Below are 16,295 nucleotides of genomic sequence, written 5' to 3' on the forward strand. Positions count from 1 at the left end.
GAATTGGCTCCAGCAGACCCCCATGACCCTGTGTTAGGATATAGCAGGTTGGATAATGACTGACTGGCTGACAGTTAAGCTTATTTCCTTATCTTTGGAGATACAGAAGGAAAGCCCATGCAGACATTGGAAGTACATGTAAATCCCAAAAAAACTAAGTGTGGCATTTTAACCCAAGATGTTAAATTAATGAGGAAGCAATTCTCACTGTGGTGCCACCATGCCATTCTTCTTTAACCATAAATTTTCAAAATATGTATGTTTTATTAGTGCAACAAGCTGTCACATTCCATAATCCAGTCATTTACCGAACTCTCACAATCCAGTTTTAGAATTGCAGTTCTGCAACACAACTCCAGTAGACAAATCCTCACATGTCTCTGGGCTTTATTTTAGATTTTTTTCTAAAATTTTAGAGTGATGTGTAATAGTTTGCTTGTTGAGTCTGATTTGACATGGTGTAAGTTAAAGTCAGTGTGAACATTTGTATGGTCTTTGATTGATTGGTGCTCTGTCCAGGGTTGCTCTCTATTTTGCACCATATGCAGCTGAATAAAAGGCTCTATCTTTAGTATCCAATTATGAAAATAATTATGTGCCTTCTCTTCTCTTCTAGGTATTCCCCTGTTGGTATTGCTTCCTTGATATGTGGCAAGATTGCTGCTATTAAAGATTTGGAGATGGTAGCACATCAGCTGGGAATGTATATGGTTACGGTTGTTGTGGGGTTGTTGATCCATGGTGGCTTCATCTTGCCTTTTATATATTTTGCTGTGACTCGGAAAAATCCTTTCAATTTTTATGCTGGAATCTTTCAGGCTTGGATCACAGCACTTGGAACTGCCAGCAGGTATATGCAAGAGCAAATCTGTGGCATTTTTTGGGTATTAATAATTTAATTTAAAACATGGGATTTAGTTATCTCTATTAAAGAAAAACCTGTATTCAAAAATAGCATAGTATAGAATCTTATTTTCTAGATCATTGATAGGAGACAAAAATGTTAAAAGATACAATCATACAGATGTGTAAAAACTGCAAAAGAACACTGAAAAGCAAGTCTGAGTAAATCAGCTGAACACTGCAGAGGTAAAAACAGGAAGGTTCCTTTTTAATTGGTGACTTTAATTAGACAAATGACTATTTATTAGAAGCCTGTGAGACCAGTAAGTCAGAGCACAAGCTAAAGAAAAATATGAAAACATGTGTTTACTTTATTGTGGGTAGTCCTGACAGATGTCATTCAGTATCTTTTCCTGTTTGGTGCTGTCAGGGTAAAGAGGATGTGTGGTAGAAAGTATCACAAAAATAAAATTAGCATCCTTCTTGAATTTTAAGTAACAGAAGGTAAAAAGGGAATAAAAAGTCCATTAATTTTACTCAGTATCACACTTCAAATAATTTATAAATGTATTACTCTGTCAGGCATGGGAAGGTATGTGTAGTGTTTAATGCTTTACTGATGCAGATGTAGTACATGTCCATCGTGTTATATGCTTTGAAATAGTCACCAACACACAGCCTGATGTTACAATCAAAATAGTAGAAGCATGTTTTCTTTGCATATTTTTCTGTTGCTTGTGCATGAGAGGGTATAATGTCAGTACCTGATCCACACAAGCAACATGTTCCCTGTTTTATTGTAGGCTACCACAGTGCAGTGCTTAGTGACTTTCATATTTCCCCTAACGTGAACATTGACAGTTGGTGCACTGTAAACAGTGCTTGGGGGGGCTAACACCTTTCTTGTCCTTCCACTTGATCACAATCATTTTGCCTTTTCTCCATGCATTATAAAGTGTCAATATCTGATGTTCAATTCATATTGTCATCACTATTGCTTCATTCAACTAATAGTTCAGTTTGTTCAAAAACTGGCTGTATAGCTTCTTGTTTACACAAAATTGTGTTTTGGTTGAAGCCTCTGTCCCACTCATGAATATTTCTTTCATGATTTTTTTTTGCAGCATAAAACAGAATACTGTTCTGAGTTATATTCAGGCTTAACACTATACATTTGGTTTATAACATCTTTATGCTGAGAGACATTTGGGATTAACCATTGTGGAAGATTCAGCCCGGACACAGACAGGCAGACACCGATGGTTCAAACACACACGTGTTTATTTACACTATTTAGAGTCCCAATAAAGTCCCTCACAGCACACAGTGCCCCTGCACCAAACACCCTTAAGTCCAGGCCTCTCAACAGTCCTTCCTTTCACCGGCTCTGCTTCTCTCTCCCATGCTTTGTCCTCTTCCTCCCGACTCCGGTTCATGACTGGAAGAAGGCGGCCTCTTTTATACCCACCTGGACGTGCTCCAGGTGCCCTCTGACGATCTTCCTGTGGCACTTCCTGGTGTGGCGGAAGTCCCAAATGAGCACCAGAAGCACTCCAGGTGTCCCTGGTAATCCTTTTGGCAGTACTTCTGGGTGTGATGGAAGTGCTGACATCCAGGTTTCCTCAATCCTCTGGGCGCCCCCTGGTGGTGGCCATGGGCCTTTACATGATTGAGCTTCCATGCTCAGTTCCCGTGGCGGCTGCCCTCTCGTGGTCTGGGGTTGAAATAGTCCCTCTCCCGGTCCTTCCAGGCATCCCGGCTGGACACAGCCCCCAGTTGACCGTCACACCATATTTACATAGAATTTCAGGCCTGAGAGTGTTTCTCAACTTACTTTTGGGGGCCAGAGAACGTGATCCATCACAACACCATTGGTGAGATGTGTGTGCTTCCTTCCCAGCTGGTAAGCATCCAGTGTTTGGGGTTACTTTGGGCACAGCAATTCTCAGACTAGCACGCAGGTGACCATCAGAGAGCCTGGATCTCAGCCTTGACTTTGTAGTTTTCATCCATGAGAATGTCTGTTCACTGGTGCACATGCTTCCATGCATGGTAATAAAACCATGTGCCATTGTTTTCAGAGTAGTAAAATTGTTGCTTGAAAGTTCCTTGTAAAATGTAATCAGATCACATTTTTTGTATTTGTATTTAAAGCACTGTTGCTTTAAAAATCAATTAGCCCCAGCTGAAGGGAGGACAGTGCTGAATTAACAGTTATGTCAAAAGGATTTTCAAAAGCCTACTGACATCTCCATATTCAATAAAATCCTGAAATCTCTAAGCAAACTGTTCCTGCAACATTTTAATTTTTTCGACAACTACAGTAAATCTTTAGAGACGCATGTATCTAATGTGCTCTTTTAAGCCTGCACAGACTGGAAAATTGTACTGGGTGAGATTGGTGTGAAACTACAACTTCCAAAGACATTCAGAATCAGACATCTCTTTAACTGGCTTTCCTTTTTCTTTCATGAATGTGCTGATTTAAGATTGTGATTCAAAAAATCTCCTCAGCACTCTGCCTCTGCTCAGCCACCTCACTTTGGTATGACATTGTATGTCACTGTCCTGTGCGTTGCTTTCATACAATAAACTTTGAAATTTTCTGTGATTTAGTGCACGTGAGCAAATTAAATTTACTGTGGATGTTACAACTGTCATTATATCTTAAAGACCAAAAGCTTTTTCCACAGAGCACTTGCTGATAAATAACACAGTGTTTTCAATTGGTTTCAGGATGCCTATTGATGTGACATGATTAAGCCAATAAGCCTTTAAGCTACTCCCCATTAAGCTAGTTTTCTTTCCTGACATGTACCTTGTACCATCTGTTGTAGTTCATTTTAAGTTCTCCCATTTCAAATAGGAATAGTTCTTCTCCAGTTACATTTCCTTTCAAACTATGAAGGGTAGCTAGCTCCTTGGTGATATTGAACGATTCATCTACACCCCATAAAAACACCAGCAATTGTGCAGTGTCCACTACATCAGTACTTTCAGCGAGGGCAGTAGAATAATTAACGAATCTCTGTGCTTTGCTTTTGAGCTGCAGCAAGAAATTGTTTGCCATTCCTTCCACTCATATGGCAGCTGTTCTTGCTGACAAACTCGCTGACTGGAACAAGTCCAATTTCTCTGGGTAGCACATCTTTCTGCAGTCTCTTGCATACACTGGTTAATAAACCTGCCCTCAGTGAAGGGCTTACCTGGCTAAGCAACCAGTTGCACTACTAATTAGCCAGCTCTGATTGCCACCACATTTTCTTCATATTTTCTTCTAAATAGTTTGCTGTCATGAAAGTGATCTTTTTAGTTGTTCAAGTTTTTCCCACTGCCCATATCCCATTTATTCCAAAAACCTATGCCTTATGTTTCGTCTTGTAATGCCTTTTGATGTTGTATTGTGTAACTACTGCAATAGTTTCTTGGCAGATCAGACAAATTACTTTTTCTTTCCAGGGGACACAAATTTATTCTTCTTATCATTTTTCTTGAAATTTCTGAGCATGCTTTTCCATTTTTCTTTTCTATGACATGATGGAAATCTAACAGTGTGCACTAGGCCTATAATATCAACACAAAAAAGATATATTTTGTAGGTGAGCATAAGTTGGCGTTCACATGTAACTTGTATTTGACAGTGATAACGACCTCAGATAAATGCAGCAATGAAAGTGACGTTGCACTATTGGAAGGAAGGTTGAGGAAAAAATGGCATGAATGCAGGCCAATAAAAATGTTTTTTCGGGCCACAGTTGTCCCATGGGCCATAGTTTGCTGACCCCTGGTTTACACTGTTAAACAAAACAGCTCGAAGCAACCCATGGACAAAACAAAACCCCCTGTCTTCTTTACTGAATAGTACCAAGCTTTCATTTAACATTCTTTAGGTATAATTTAAAATACTAAATATAGCAACAGCAGTAGTAATAGCAGTGCCACTGTAACTTGTATGACAATGCAATCTCAGTCCTCAATACAACCGCATTGCAAATTCATTGTTATTTGGCTTGTCTAGGCAAATTTATGGCACTGGTTATAAAATATATACTGTAATATTAGTATTTGGCCTAATTCTGCTTACTTTCAGTATACGTTTTAGTTGACTAGAATAACAATACTAAAACAATCAAGCAGGTCTCACTGACATGCCTACCTTTGTTCATCTTTGCCAATTTGTTGAACTGATTCAATGGGCTTACTGCTAGTAACTATCTAGTTTCTATATTATATATTAATGCACTTGTTGATGCCCATGATTTGTAAAATATTCACTTAAAAGCAAATTAACCCCTTAGTCTGATAAAGAATATAAAATAAACTTTTTATAACAAATGTACTACTTTGACCTGCATTGATGAAAGCTACTTTACAGTATAAAAAGGTATACAGTAATCCCTCACTTATCGCGGGAGATAGGTTCCAAGGCCGACTGCGATAACTGAATTTCCGCGAAGTAGGGACACCATATTTATTTAATTATTTAACGTGTATTTGGACGTTTTTAAACCCTCCCTGTACTGTTTACAACCCACCCTTTACTCTATTAATAACAGGGACAACTGCTAAGCAATATGAAATTGGTAGATAAGTTTACACTTACTGTATAGCGAAGTACACGTAGCTATATATGACGCGATGATGGTGATGAATATGCTGCGCAGTAAAAATGATGACGATGAAGGTGATGATGACTTTTACTGCGCAGGCGATGGCTGTATTTTACGTCTCTTCAGACGGAAAAGCCATTTCCTGGGGCACCTCCTCCTCGGTTTCCGAAGGTGTATCCGTAGTACCGGTAGTAGTAGTAGTTGTAGGAACTGGCTCTTCTTTCCTCTTCCTTCTTGATGTAGCAAACGGTGGATTCGTTCACGCCATATTGGCGGGCCACAGCCGTGAACGTTCTCCCTTCCTTCAACATATCCAGAAGTTTCACCTTCTCAGCGATTGTCATCATTCTTCGTTGTCGTTTAGGCTCAGCACCAGCCTTGGAAGAAGGAGCACGTTTGGGAGCCATTGCAGGGGGTGAAAATTGAAGCGAGGTTCAACACAAAGAATCCACAAAAAAATCACACACAGCACAGTGTAAAGTAAACCACTTGGCGAGAAAGCTTGAAGCGAAATGACAAGGGGAGATACTGTGGGATCTAGGCATCAGTCAAAGCACCAATAACAGGCCCGATTACAAAGCGGGAAGCTGTGATTTGTCGTCTCCCTCCCATGTAACAAATCACAGCCCATGTTACAATGCACTTACTCACTGAACTTGTTTTCTTGTTCTTAGACTAGGAAATACTACTACTATATTTAAAAACCCGCGAAAAGTGAACCGCGAAGTAGCGAGGGATTACTGTATACAGAAATAATACTGAAAGGTAATGCTTATTGAGGAAATCAAAAGTAAAGTGTCATTATGCTTGACTGTAAATACTTATCACCTTCGGGATTTTCACTTTCCCTTCTCTCCACCTAATCAGATCCTGTTTACTGTTTTTTCTCAGTGCTGGCACTCTACCTGTGACATTTCGCTGTTTGGAAGAAAACTTGAAAGTTGACAAGCGCGTGACACGGTTTGTTCTACCAATTGGTGCAACTATTAACATGGATGGAACTGCACTATATGAAGCTGTGGCTGCCATCTTCATTGCTCAAATGAATGGAGTGGAACTAGATGGAGGACAGATCATCACTGTCAGGTAGGGCTTACCTCTTACACAACAGCAACAAAACCATTTTAAAAATTAATGACAAGCTTACATGAATGTTCTTATAGTTTCTAATAATGTTTAGCTGAGTAAAGGTGAAGGGCAAAAAATTTAAGTCAAATAAATGGCAAAATAAATTAGTAATATTTGTTGTACCATCTGCGGTGGGTTGGCACCCTCCCCGGGATTGGTTCCTGCCTTGTGCCCTGTGTTGGCTGGGATTGGCTCCAGCAGACCCCCGTGACCCTGTGTTCGGATTCAGCGGGTTGGACAATGGATGGATGGATGGATGTTGTACCATATGAGTCCTTTACATAAGAAAACTAATTATATCTATTTATCATTTGAAATTGCAGCTATTTTAGACTTAACATGTTGGACTTCTTGTTACAGTGAATACATAAGTGGAGTTATTTTTTTTAAGTCAGATACACAGTAAATTCAAAAAACATTATTAATTTACATCAGTCTTTATAACTTTGTATTGTGTGCAGATACTGAAATTTTTCATTTTATCTGAAATACATGTCTTTTCTATATCTGATTAAAAAGCTATCAACTAATAGTTCCTCTGTGCTAGAATTAATAACTACTAACTACACGGTATCTTTACTATTGTTCATGACATTGCTCCATTATGAATCTGCTAGTTTAATCAAATGTCTAGAACAAACATTAGGTAAAGGTTAATGGACCTTGCTATAATTAGCATTTGGACAAATTTGTACTAAATAAAGTTTACTGTCAGTAAATGTAAAGTTTTACATGTAAGGAAATCTTAAATATAATTGCCTAATATTGTATGTAATTTTGACCTGCATATCACATAAAGGGTATTTATTTCAGAGTTTGCTTGCTGGATAGAAGTTGCTGGTAGCCAACCTTGGATGGGACTATTTTGGGATTCACATATAAGCCTTTGGAGCTATAAAACAGCATTGTTGAGCACTGCACCACTTTGCTGCACTAAGCTGATTATACTAGAAAATTAAATGACTGTACAAAAATCTCTGGTCGCAAAGATGCATCCACTAAACAGTGTCATCTCCAGACAGAAGAGCAGCTTCAGCGACAGACTGCTGTCACTGTCCTGCTCCACTGGCAGACTGTGGAGATCGTTCCTCCCCCAAACTATGCAACTCTTTTTATTACTCTTTAATTTAATATTGTTTTTGTATCAGTATGCTGCTGCTGGAGTCTGTGAATTTCCCCTTGGGATTAATAAAGTATCTATCTATCTATCTATCTACCTATCTATCTATCTATCTATCTATCTATCTATCTATCTATCTATCTATCTATCTATCTATCTATCTATCTATCTATCTATCTATCTATCTATCTATCTATCTATCTATCTATCTATCTATCTATCTATCTATCTATCTATCTATCTATCTATCTATCTATCTATCTATCTATCTATCTATCATTATCGCTATGTGAGCATAAAGTGCTTATGTGTTTATCAGACACTATATAACATTAGTGGAAATACAAAAAAATTGATACAATCAAAAATATAAATACTCTCTGGTGATTTCTAAAAACTATTAATTTCATGTGAGAAGGCTAGGGAAACACAGTTTTGGTCCTAAACATCTCATTGAGGCACCCTAGTGGGAAACCAAAAGAATGCAATGCCAACCAGTGTGAGAAAGTCTTTTGCAATGAGTCTAAATTTAAAAAAAGTTTTGGCATGTCAGAGCAAAGGATCAGCCATTGTACAGTGCTCCTAGAGCAATTTTCAGTTTAAGGGCCTTGCTCAAAGGCACAACAGAATAGTATCCCTTATGGCAGTAATGGGATTTGAACCAGCAACCTTACAGATATCAGCTCAGATCCTTAGCTATATAGCAGCTACTCTGCCAACTGGGGATGCAGTGAAAGGGATATATTGTAAAAATGAGGAAATACTGGTTTCTGGAAAAAATAAATAGATTTTTAATCATAATGCAGTTATTTTTGGAAAACATATTACAGTAGACCCTTGACTTACAAACTCAATTTGTTCGCGAGGGCTGGTTGTAACTCAAGTTGGTTGTAAGTCAAGACTATTTTTCCCATAAGAAATAATGGAAATGCCCTTAATGTGTTCCAAACCGCCCACAGCAACACTTACTTAACTTTTTTTAATAGAAAAGGGCTGTATAATGTGCATAATTTACCAAAAACACCAATAATTTTTCTAATGTACTAACCAAAAAGTTATAAAAAGTGCCTAGCCTACCAGAAACTGTACTCACCATTTAAGTTGACATCTTTGGCTTGCAGGAAGGAAGGAGGAGGAGAATGAAATGGAAGGTGGTTATTGTTTAGAAGGAGTTTCCTTATACAAATCTTTCCTTTGTAAAATTGTCGAGATGGTGGATTTTGACATGCTGTACATATTAGCGAGATCGGTCACACAAACGCCACTCTCATATTTCCACACAATTTCCTTCTTCGTTTCGATTGTGATCGCTTTCTTTACCTTCATTACCTTCACTTCCTTCCTTAGCAATTATCGAAATAAATTATATAAATCACTGCACTGACCGAAATTACGTCCACAAACACATGTATCTGGTCTCCGACTGATGCTTATAAACGCTCTCGGCTGTTTGTTTACAATCGCACAAGCAGATACACGTGACCGCATTCGGGTCGTAGCACAAGATGTTGGTCGTAATTCAAAACAAAAATTTTGTATTGCCAAAAACTTCAATGTTTAACATAATAACGACTCCATACATGCTTCAAAAACAATTAAGATCTACCTGTAGTAGAATTCTGCAGACTCAATCCTAATAGTGTTAGACTGCCCACCTCAAACTTCTGATCTCAGTACAGGATAAGGAACAAAAATCAGCTTAAATCAACAGAAGAGTTATCATAAATCAGACTTAAGCTTGGAAGAATGTATCACAGGACTGTGGAAAAAAATATACAGGAATTTAATAAAATGAATTCCTTCTGTTTAAATTCCAAAGAAAGCAACATAAAATACTAACTTTTGTTAAAGCACTAGACAGTCATTACGTTTTAAATCAACGGTTATTTTTATTTACTCTATGTTCTATAGTGTTTTCACAAGCGCTTAAACACTTACTGCCCAGATAATTAAATTTAATAGTTTAAAAATATATCCAAGGATGCATTGAGACACATCATCACTGATGTTTTCTGAGGTCATTGGGTGTTTCGGGTCTTGCAATCTCAGACACCTTTGCTCAGGTGAGCCAGTCAGTGTTGATCAGGCCGTGGCTTGTGTCCAAGCAGCAATAGTCCACGGTTCAGACTGCCTGATCCAAAGCCACCTGGAGGGCCGAACTGCATCCTCTATTTGTGGAGTTTATGTCTCTCCTTTTTGCAGCTCCTGTGATGCCAAGCAAGGTATATACCTTGCATAAAGAGTGTCCAGCAAAGCCTCTACACCCGACCTCATTGGGCCCACAATGAGCATTACAACAACAACAACAACATTTATTTATATAGCACATTTTCATACAAAAAGTAGCTCAAAGTGCTTTACATAATGAAGAGAAGAAAAATAAAAGACAAAATAAGAAATTAAAATAAGACAACATTAATTAACATAGAAAGGAGTAAGGTCCGATGGCCAGGGTGGACAGAAAAAACAAAAAAAAACTCCAGAAGGCTGGAGAAAAAAATAAAATCTGTAGGGGTTCCAGGCCACGAGACCACCCAGTCCCCTTTGGGCATTCTACCTAACATAAATGAAATAGTCCTCTTTGTAGTTCGGGTTTTTCACGGAGTCACTTGATGCTGATGGTCATACAGACTTCTGGCTTTTAATCCATCCATCATTGTTGGAACATCATGGTGCTTTGGGTAGATGGTGGTGGCGCACGCCACCACCAACAGGACACCGGAAAAGGAAACAGAAGAGAGAGTAGGGGTTAGTACAGATTTTGAATGAATAGTTATTATAATGAATTGGATATACAGAGTATCAGGATTAAATTACAGTGAAGTTATGAGAAGGCCATGTTAAAGTAATGTGTTTTCAGTAGTTTTTTAAAGTACTCCACTGTATTAGCCTGGCGAATTCCTACTGGCAGGCTATTCCAGATTTTAGGTGCATAACAGCAGAAGGCCGCCTCACCACTTCTTTTAAGTTTTGCTCTTGGAATTCTAAGGAGACACTCAGTTGAGGATCTGAGGTTACGATTTGGAATATAAGGTGTCAGACATTCCGATATATAAGCCGGGGCGAGATTATTTAAAGCTTTATAAACCATAAGCAGAATTTTAAAGTCAATTCTGAATGACACAGGTAACCAGTGTAGTGACATCAAAACTGGAGAAATGTGTTCGGATTTTCTTTTCCTGGTAAGGATTCTAGCAGCTGCATTCTGCACTAGTTGCAAACGATTGATGTCTTTTTTGGGTAGTCCTGAGAGGAGTGCGTTACAGTAATCTAGCCGACTGAAAACAAACGCATGAACTAATTTCTCTGCATCTTTCGATGATATAAGAGGTCTAACTTTTGCTATGTTTCTTAGGTGAAAAAATGCTGTCCTAGTGATCTGATTAATATGCGATTTAAAATTCAGATTACAATCAACGGTTACCCCTAAGCTTTTTACCTCCGATTTGACTTTTAATCCTAATGCATCCAGTTTATTTCTAATAGCCTCACTGTATCCATTATTGCCAATCACTAAGATTTCAGTTTTTTCTTTATTTAATTTGAGAAAGTTACTATTCATCCATTCTGAGATACAAGTTAGACATTGTGTTAGTGAATCAAGAGATTTGGGGTCATCAGGTGCTATTGATAAATACAGCTGTGTGTCATCAGCATAGCTGTGGTAGCTCACGTTGTGCCCTGAGATAATCTGACCTAATGGAAGCATGTAGATTGAGAAGAGCAGTGGACCCAGGATAGAGCCTTGTGGAACACCATATAGAATATCATGTGTCTTTGAGTTATAATTACCACAACTAACAAAGAATTTTCTCCCTGCCAGGTAGGATTCAAACCAATTTAAGACACTGCCAGAGAGGCCCACCCATTGACTAAGATGATTCTTAAGAATATTATGATCAATGGTGTCAAATGCGGCACTCAGATCTAAGAGGATGAGAACAGATAAATGGCTTCTGTCTGCATTTACCCGCAAGTCATTTACTACTTTAACGAGTGCAGTTTCTGTGCTGTGATTTGTTCTAAAACCTGACTGAAATTTATCAAGAATAGCATGTTTATTGAGGTGCTCATTTAACTGTATAATGACTGCCTTCTCTAGAATTTTACTTAAGAAAGGCAGGTTAGAGATGGGTCTATAATTTTCAAGAGCAGAGGGATCGAGATTATTTTTCTTAAGTAGGGGTTTAACTACCGCAGTCTTAAGACAGTCTGGGAAGACCCCCGTATCTAATGACGAATTTACTATGTCAAGAACATTATCAATAAGCACACCTGATACTTCTTTGAAAAAATTTGTTGGTATTGGGTCAAGGGCACAGGTGGAGGGTTTATTTTGAGAAATTATTTTATGTAAATCAGGTAATCTATCCTAGTGAAAGACTTTAATTTGTTTATTATGGGGTACTGGGGTTTAGGAGGATCCTTAGTGTTGGGGAGATATACTATGTTATTTCTAATATCATTAATTTTTTGATTGAAAAATACAGCGATAGCCTCACAGGTTTTACTGGAAGTACTTAGGAGGCATTCCTTTGAGTTACCTGGGTTTAACAGACGATCAATCGTCGAAAATAAGACTCTGGGATTACTAGCATTGTTATTTATAATCTTAGAGAAATAGCAGCGCCTCTCAAGACGGACTGTGTTATTGTATTCTATTATTTTAACTTTTAATATTTCATAGTCAATAGTTAGTTTAGTTTTCCTCCATTTACGCTCAGCTCTACGGCATGTTCTCTTTAAATCAGACACTCTTTGGGTCTTCCATGGTATAACAATGCTAGAAGATTTTTTAACTGTCTTTTCAGGTGCAACTAAGTCAACAGCAGCCCTCACTTTAGTATTAAATCTTTCCACCTTACTATTTACATTCTCCTCGCTATTATAGTTGGCACTATAAACGGACTGATTGGTTAGAATGTTTGAAAGTTTTAAAGCTGCTGATGAGTCAAAGAAGCGTTTTTTAACAATATGCTTCTCATGAGTGTTTTCTATCATTATTTCTATATTAAAGAGTAGAAGAAAATGGTCTGATAGACCAATATCAATGACCTGCTTTATATCAACTTTTAGTCCTTTAGTAATTACTAAGTCTAACGTATGACCTGCTTTATGTGTAGGCTGATTAACGAGCTGTCTCAAATCAAAAGAGTCCAGGAGGTTCATAAATTCTTTTACTTTCTGGTCACATTGATTATCTATATGAAAATTAAAGTCACCGACTATTAAGAGTGCGTCATAGTTCGTAATTAAGATTGACATCAAGTCAGAGAATTCCTCAAAGAAAGACGCGTGAATTTTGGAGGTCTATACACAGATAATACTAGAACGTGAGAATCTCCCTGAATAATAATGGCGAGATACTCAAAAGACTTGAATTTACCAAAACTGATATTTTTACATTTTAACCTGCTTGAGTAAATGTTTGCTAGTCCTCCACCTCTCTTTCCTTGGCGATCAGCACGAGTAAAACTGTAATCCGGAGGCGCAGATTCGATTAAAACAGCTGCGCCATCTGAGCTAAGCCACGTTTCACTTAGTGCAATAAAATCTATTTTTTTATCACTAATAAGATCGTTGATAAAAAACGTCTTGTTAGTTAAAGCTCTAATATTTAATAGTGCCATATTCAATGTTTCGGAGGAGCAGAGATGAATACTATGTGCGTTATTGATATATGGAACAGGAATTAAGTTATTTTTATTAGCGCCGCTCTGCGTGTATTTTTTGTTTAATCTATGATATGTTTTTATAGTTTTAATACATTGTTCATCTAAAGTAGTAACTTTAATTAAATTATTGGTGTTTATGCCGTATTGCCTAGATTTTCTATGTGCATTAAGATTGGTTATTACAGTATTTATGTTGTGCACTTTTATGGAAGATTTTATTAAACAATTATCATGACCAAGCACAGGAGTGGCATTTTGGAAGGGGTTAAAAGCAGAGATAGATAGTCAAGATAAACGAATTACCTTGGATATGTTTTCGGAGAGGACCCGGGCACCGAAGCTATTCGGATGCAGGCCATCTCGCTTGAAAAAACGCGGTCTTTCCCAAAAGAGGTCCCAGTTGTTGATGAAACCGATGTCTTGATTCTTGCAGAAGCCCTGCAGCCAGTTGTTTAAACCAAGTAGACGACTGTAGTACTCGTTTGATCGTCTGACGAGAGGGAGTGGACCCGAGATGAAGATCTTTGCCGATGGGGTCCTCTCCTTTGTGTCTTTAATTAATGCAGTGAAGTCTGCCTTGAGGATCTCGGACTGTCGGTGCCTTATGCATGCCTCCTCGCAGACACAGGCTCATCTGTATCCATTTTACCCATTGGATTAGGTAACAGATATTTTGGTACTTGTAATTTATCTGCACCTCCCATATGCCTGCTCTGTTATTCCAAAACTGAACTGCCTGTCATAGGATGCCTCCAAGCCCGAGTTTCATATGCAGCTGTCACGGTCCTGGCTACTTTCTTCATCATGTAAAATGGTGCTACCTTACTAGGCATGGACTTAGATACATCTTTGAAACTGCACATCAAAGATAATGCAGTACTTACCCTTATGTCTGCCCCACAAGTCCTAGTACTACAGTTATCTTCCACACCATTAAAAGGCCAAGAATGTGCAAAAGGGTTTGTGTATAAGGTAAGAATCCGTCCAGAAGTCCTGCAGGTGCAGCAGAAATTGAGGCAGTTGCCTATATCTGCACGGACTGCTGTTTCTGATGAACTGTGCTGCTTGCTTAATGCAGAACGTATTGAGTCCATGGACACTTCTTCATGGTTATCACTGGTAGTAGTCACACTAAAGAAATCTGGTGGCATACGTTTATGTGTGGACCTCCGCTGCCACATATTGACAAACTGATTTCTCAATTACAAGGTGCTACTGTGTTCTCCACTATACATCTTGCAAATGCTTACCATCAAGTGTTCTTGCATGAGGAGAATTGGGACCTGACTGCATTTATAACATTTTCTGTGTCACATTTCAAATTACTGTCAACACTTCTATGTCATCTTCTAGGTGTCCAAAATTAACTTGATGATATTATTATCTATGGATCCAAAGTTGCTGAACATAATCGTCACCTCTCAGCTGTTTTAGAATGCTTGGAGAAGGCAGGGCTACAATTAAAAAAGGACAAATATCATTTCAACCAGTCGTTCCTTCGTTTTTTGGGGTATGTAACTTCTGTGGCGGGTATTATGCCTGACACGGAGCATGTATAAATGCCTTCCTTAGCCCACCTCTTCCCACAAATGCTTCTCCTCTGCATTCATTTTTAGGACTAACGTCATGGTATGCAAAGTTTATACCACATTACCTCACAATAATAGAACCTATGTGTGCTTGTTTACGTGGACAATTCAACTTTTACTTCACAGAGAAAGCACAGCATAGCTTCATTAGGGTCAAGGAATTAAATCTGACCAGTCCTGCTCTGGTAATTTTTGATTCTTTTTTGCCTTCAACTATAACAACTGATGCTTCAGACTACAGCTGGGTGCAGTATTTACACAAATGCATGCAGATGGAACAGGGCGCACCATTACCTTTGCTTCTCGTACACTTTCTCAGGCTGAGAAGAAGTGCTCTATAGTGGAAAAGGAGGCCTTAGCATGTGTTTGGGCAGTTGAAAAGTGGCATACATATCTGTTGGGTCACCATTCCTTTGAAAACCGATCATCAGGCCCTTATAACACTTCTTATTATGAAATGCAGAAAGAGCTGGTTTTTGTATTGCCTGTTGCTCAGCATGTCTCTTTTGCTTTAATTATGATGTGTTGTACCGCCTGGGAGCGTAGAATTCGACTACGGCTTGCCTGTCTCGACTCTCTGTATCTGCTCTTAATGTGCTATCCGAATTAGAGCCGGAGTATGTTGCCCTTCTGTCCTCGGCCGTGAAGGCAGTAAGCGGTGCAGAATTCGAAGCTGCTCCTGCATCATGCCCAGAACTGAGGGCCATATTGGATCTCATTCATTCCGGATGGCCTGTGAATATTTCACTTGTGCCTAGTGAGCTTGTACTGTACTTTCACATATGGCACAAACTGTCTGTTTAAGATGATTTTGTGCATGGAGGATTGGATTGGTTAGTTGTGCCAGTTAAATTGTGACAAGCAATTGTGGACCTAGCACATGAAGATCATCAAGGAATTGTCCGCTCAAAACAGAGGCTTTGTGACCTGTACTGGTGGCAGAAAATGAATGATCTTGTCATACAGCGATCAAGTCCAATCAAATGATAAGACCACAAAGGTGTGCGCCGCACTGTTACAACCCATACCTTGGCCAGACAAGCCATTGCAGAAAGCTGCCATTGATATGATAGGGCCCTTTGAAATTGCACCTGCAGATTGTCCTTTTGCCTTCACATTTATAGACTATTATTGAAAATGGCCAGAAGTTGGTTTTACATCCCAAATTACTGCTTCAGCTGTAGTTGTTTTTTAGTGTCTGTTTTCAGTCGCCATGGCAACCCTCAATACTTGGTTTCTGATTATGGTCCTCAGTTCACTTCCACTATGCTGTCCACATTCCTACAATAGAGGGACATTCAGCACACTAGATCTGCTAATTTCACCCTGA

The 16,295-nt window shown here is 38.7% G+C and overlaps 1 protein-coding gene across 1 annotated transcript in view; it reads left to right on the plus strand.

Moving 5' to 3' along the window:
• Nucleotides 1-16,295, plus strand: part of LOC114661354 (excitatory amino acid transporter 2-like) — a 500,553-nt gene that overhangs the window by 284,376 nt on the left and 199,882 nt on the right. Inside the window, exons 6-7 of the mRNA XM_051933547.1 lie at nt 617-850; nt 6,345-6,539. Coding sequence (XP_051789507.1) covers nt 617-850; nt 6,345-6,539 — 429 coding nt within the window. The remainder of the gene's footprint in view (nt 1-616; nt 851-6,344; nt 6,540-16,295) is intronic.

This window comes from Erpetoichthys calabaricus, chromosome 11 (genome assembly GCF_900747795.2).
Source record: "Erpetoichthys calabaricus chromosome 11, fErpCal1.3, whole genome shotgun sequence".
Classification (NCBI taxonomy): Eukaryota; Metazoa; Chordata; class Cladistia; order Polypteriformes; family Polypteridae; genus Erpetoichthys; species Erpetoichthys calabaricus.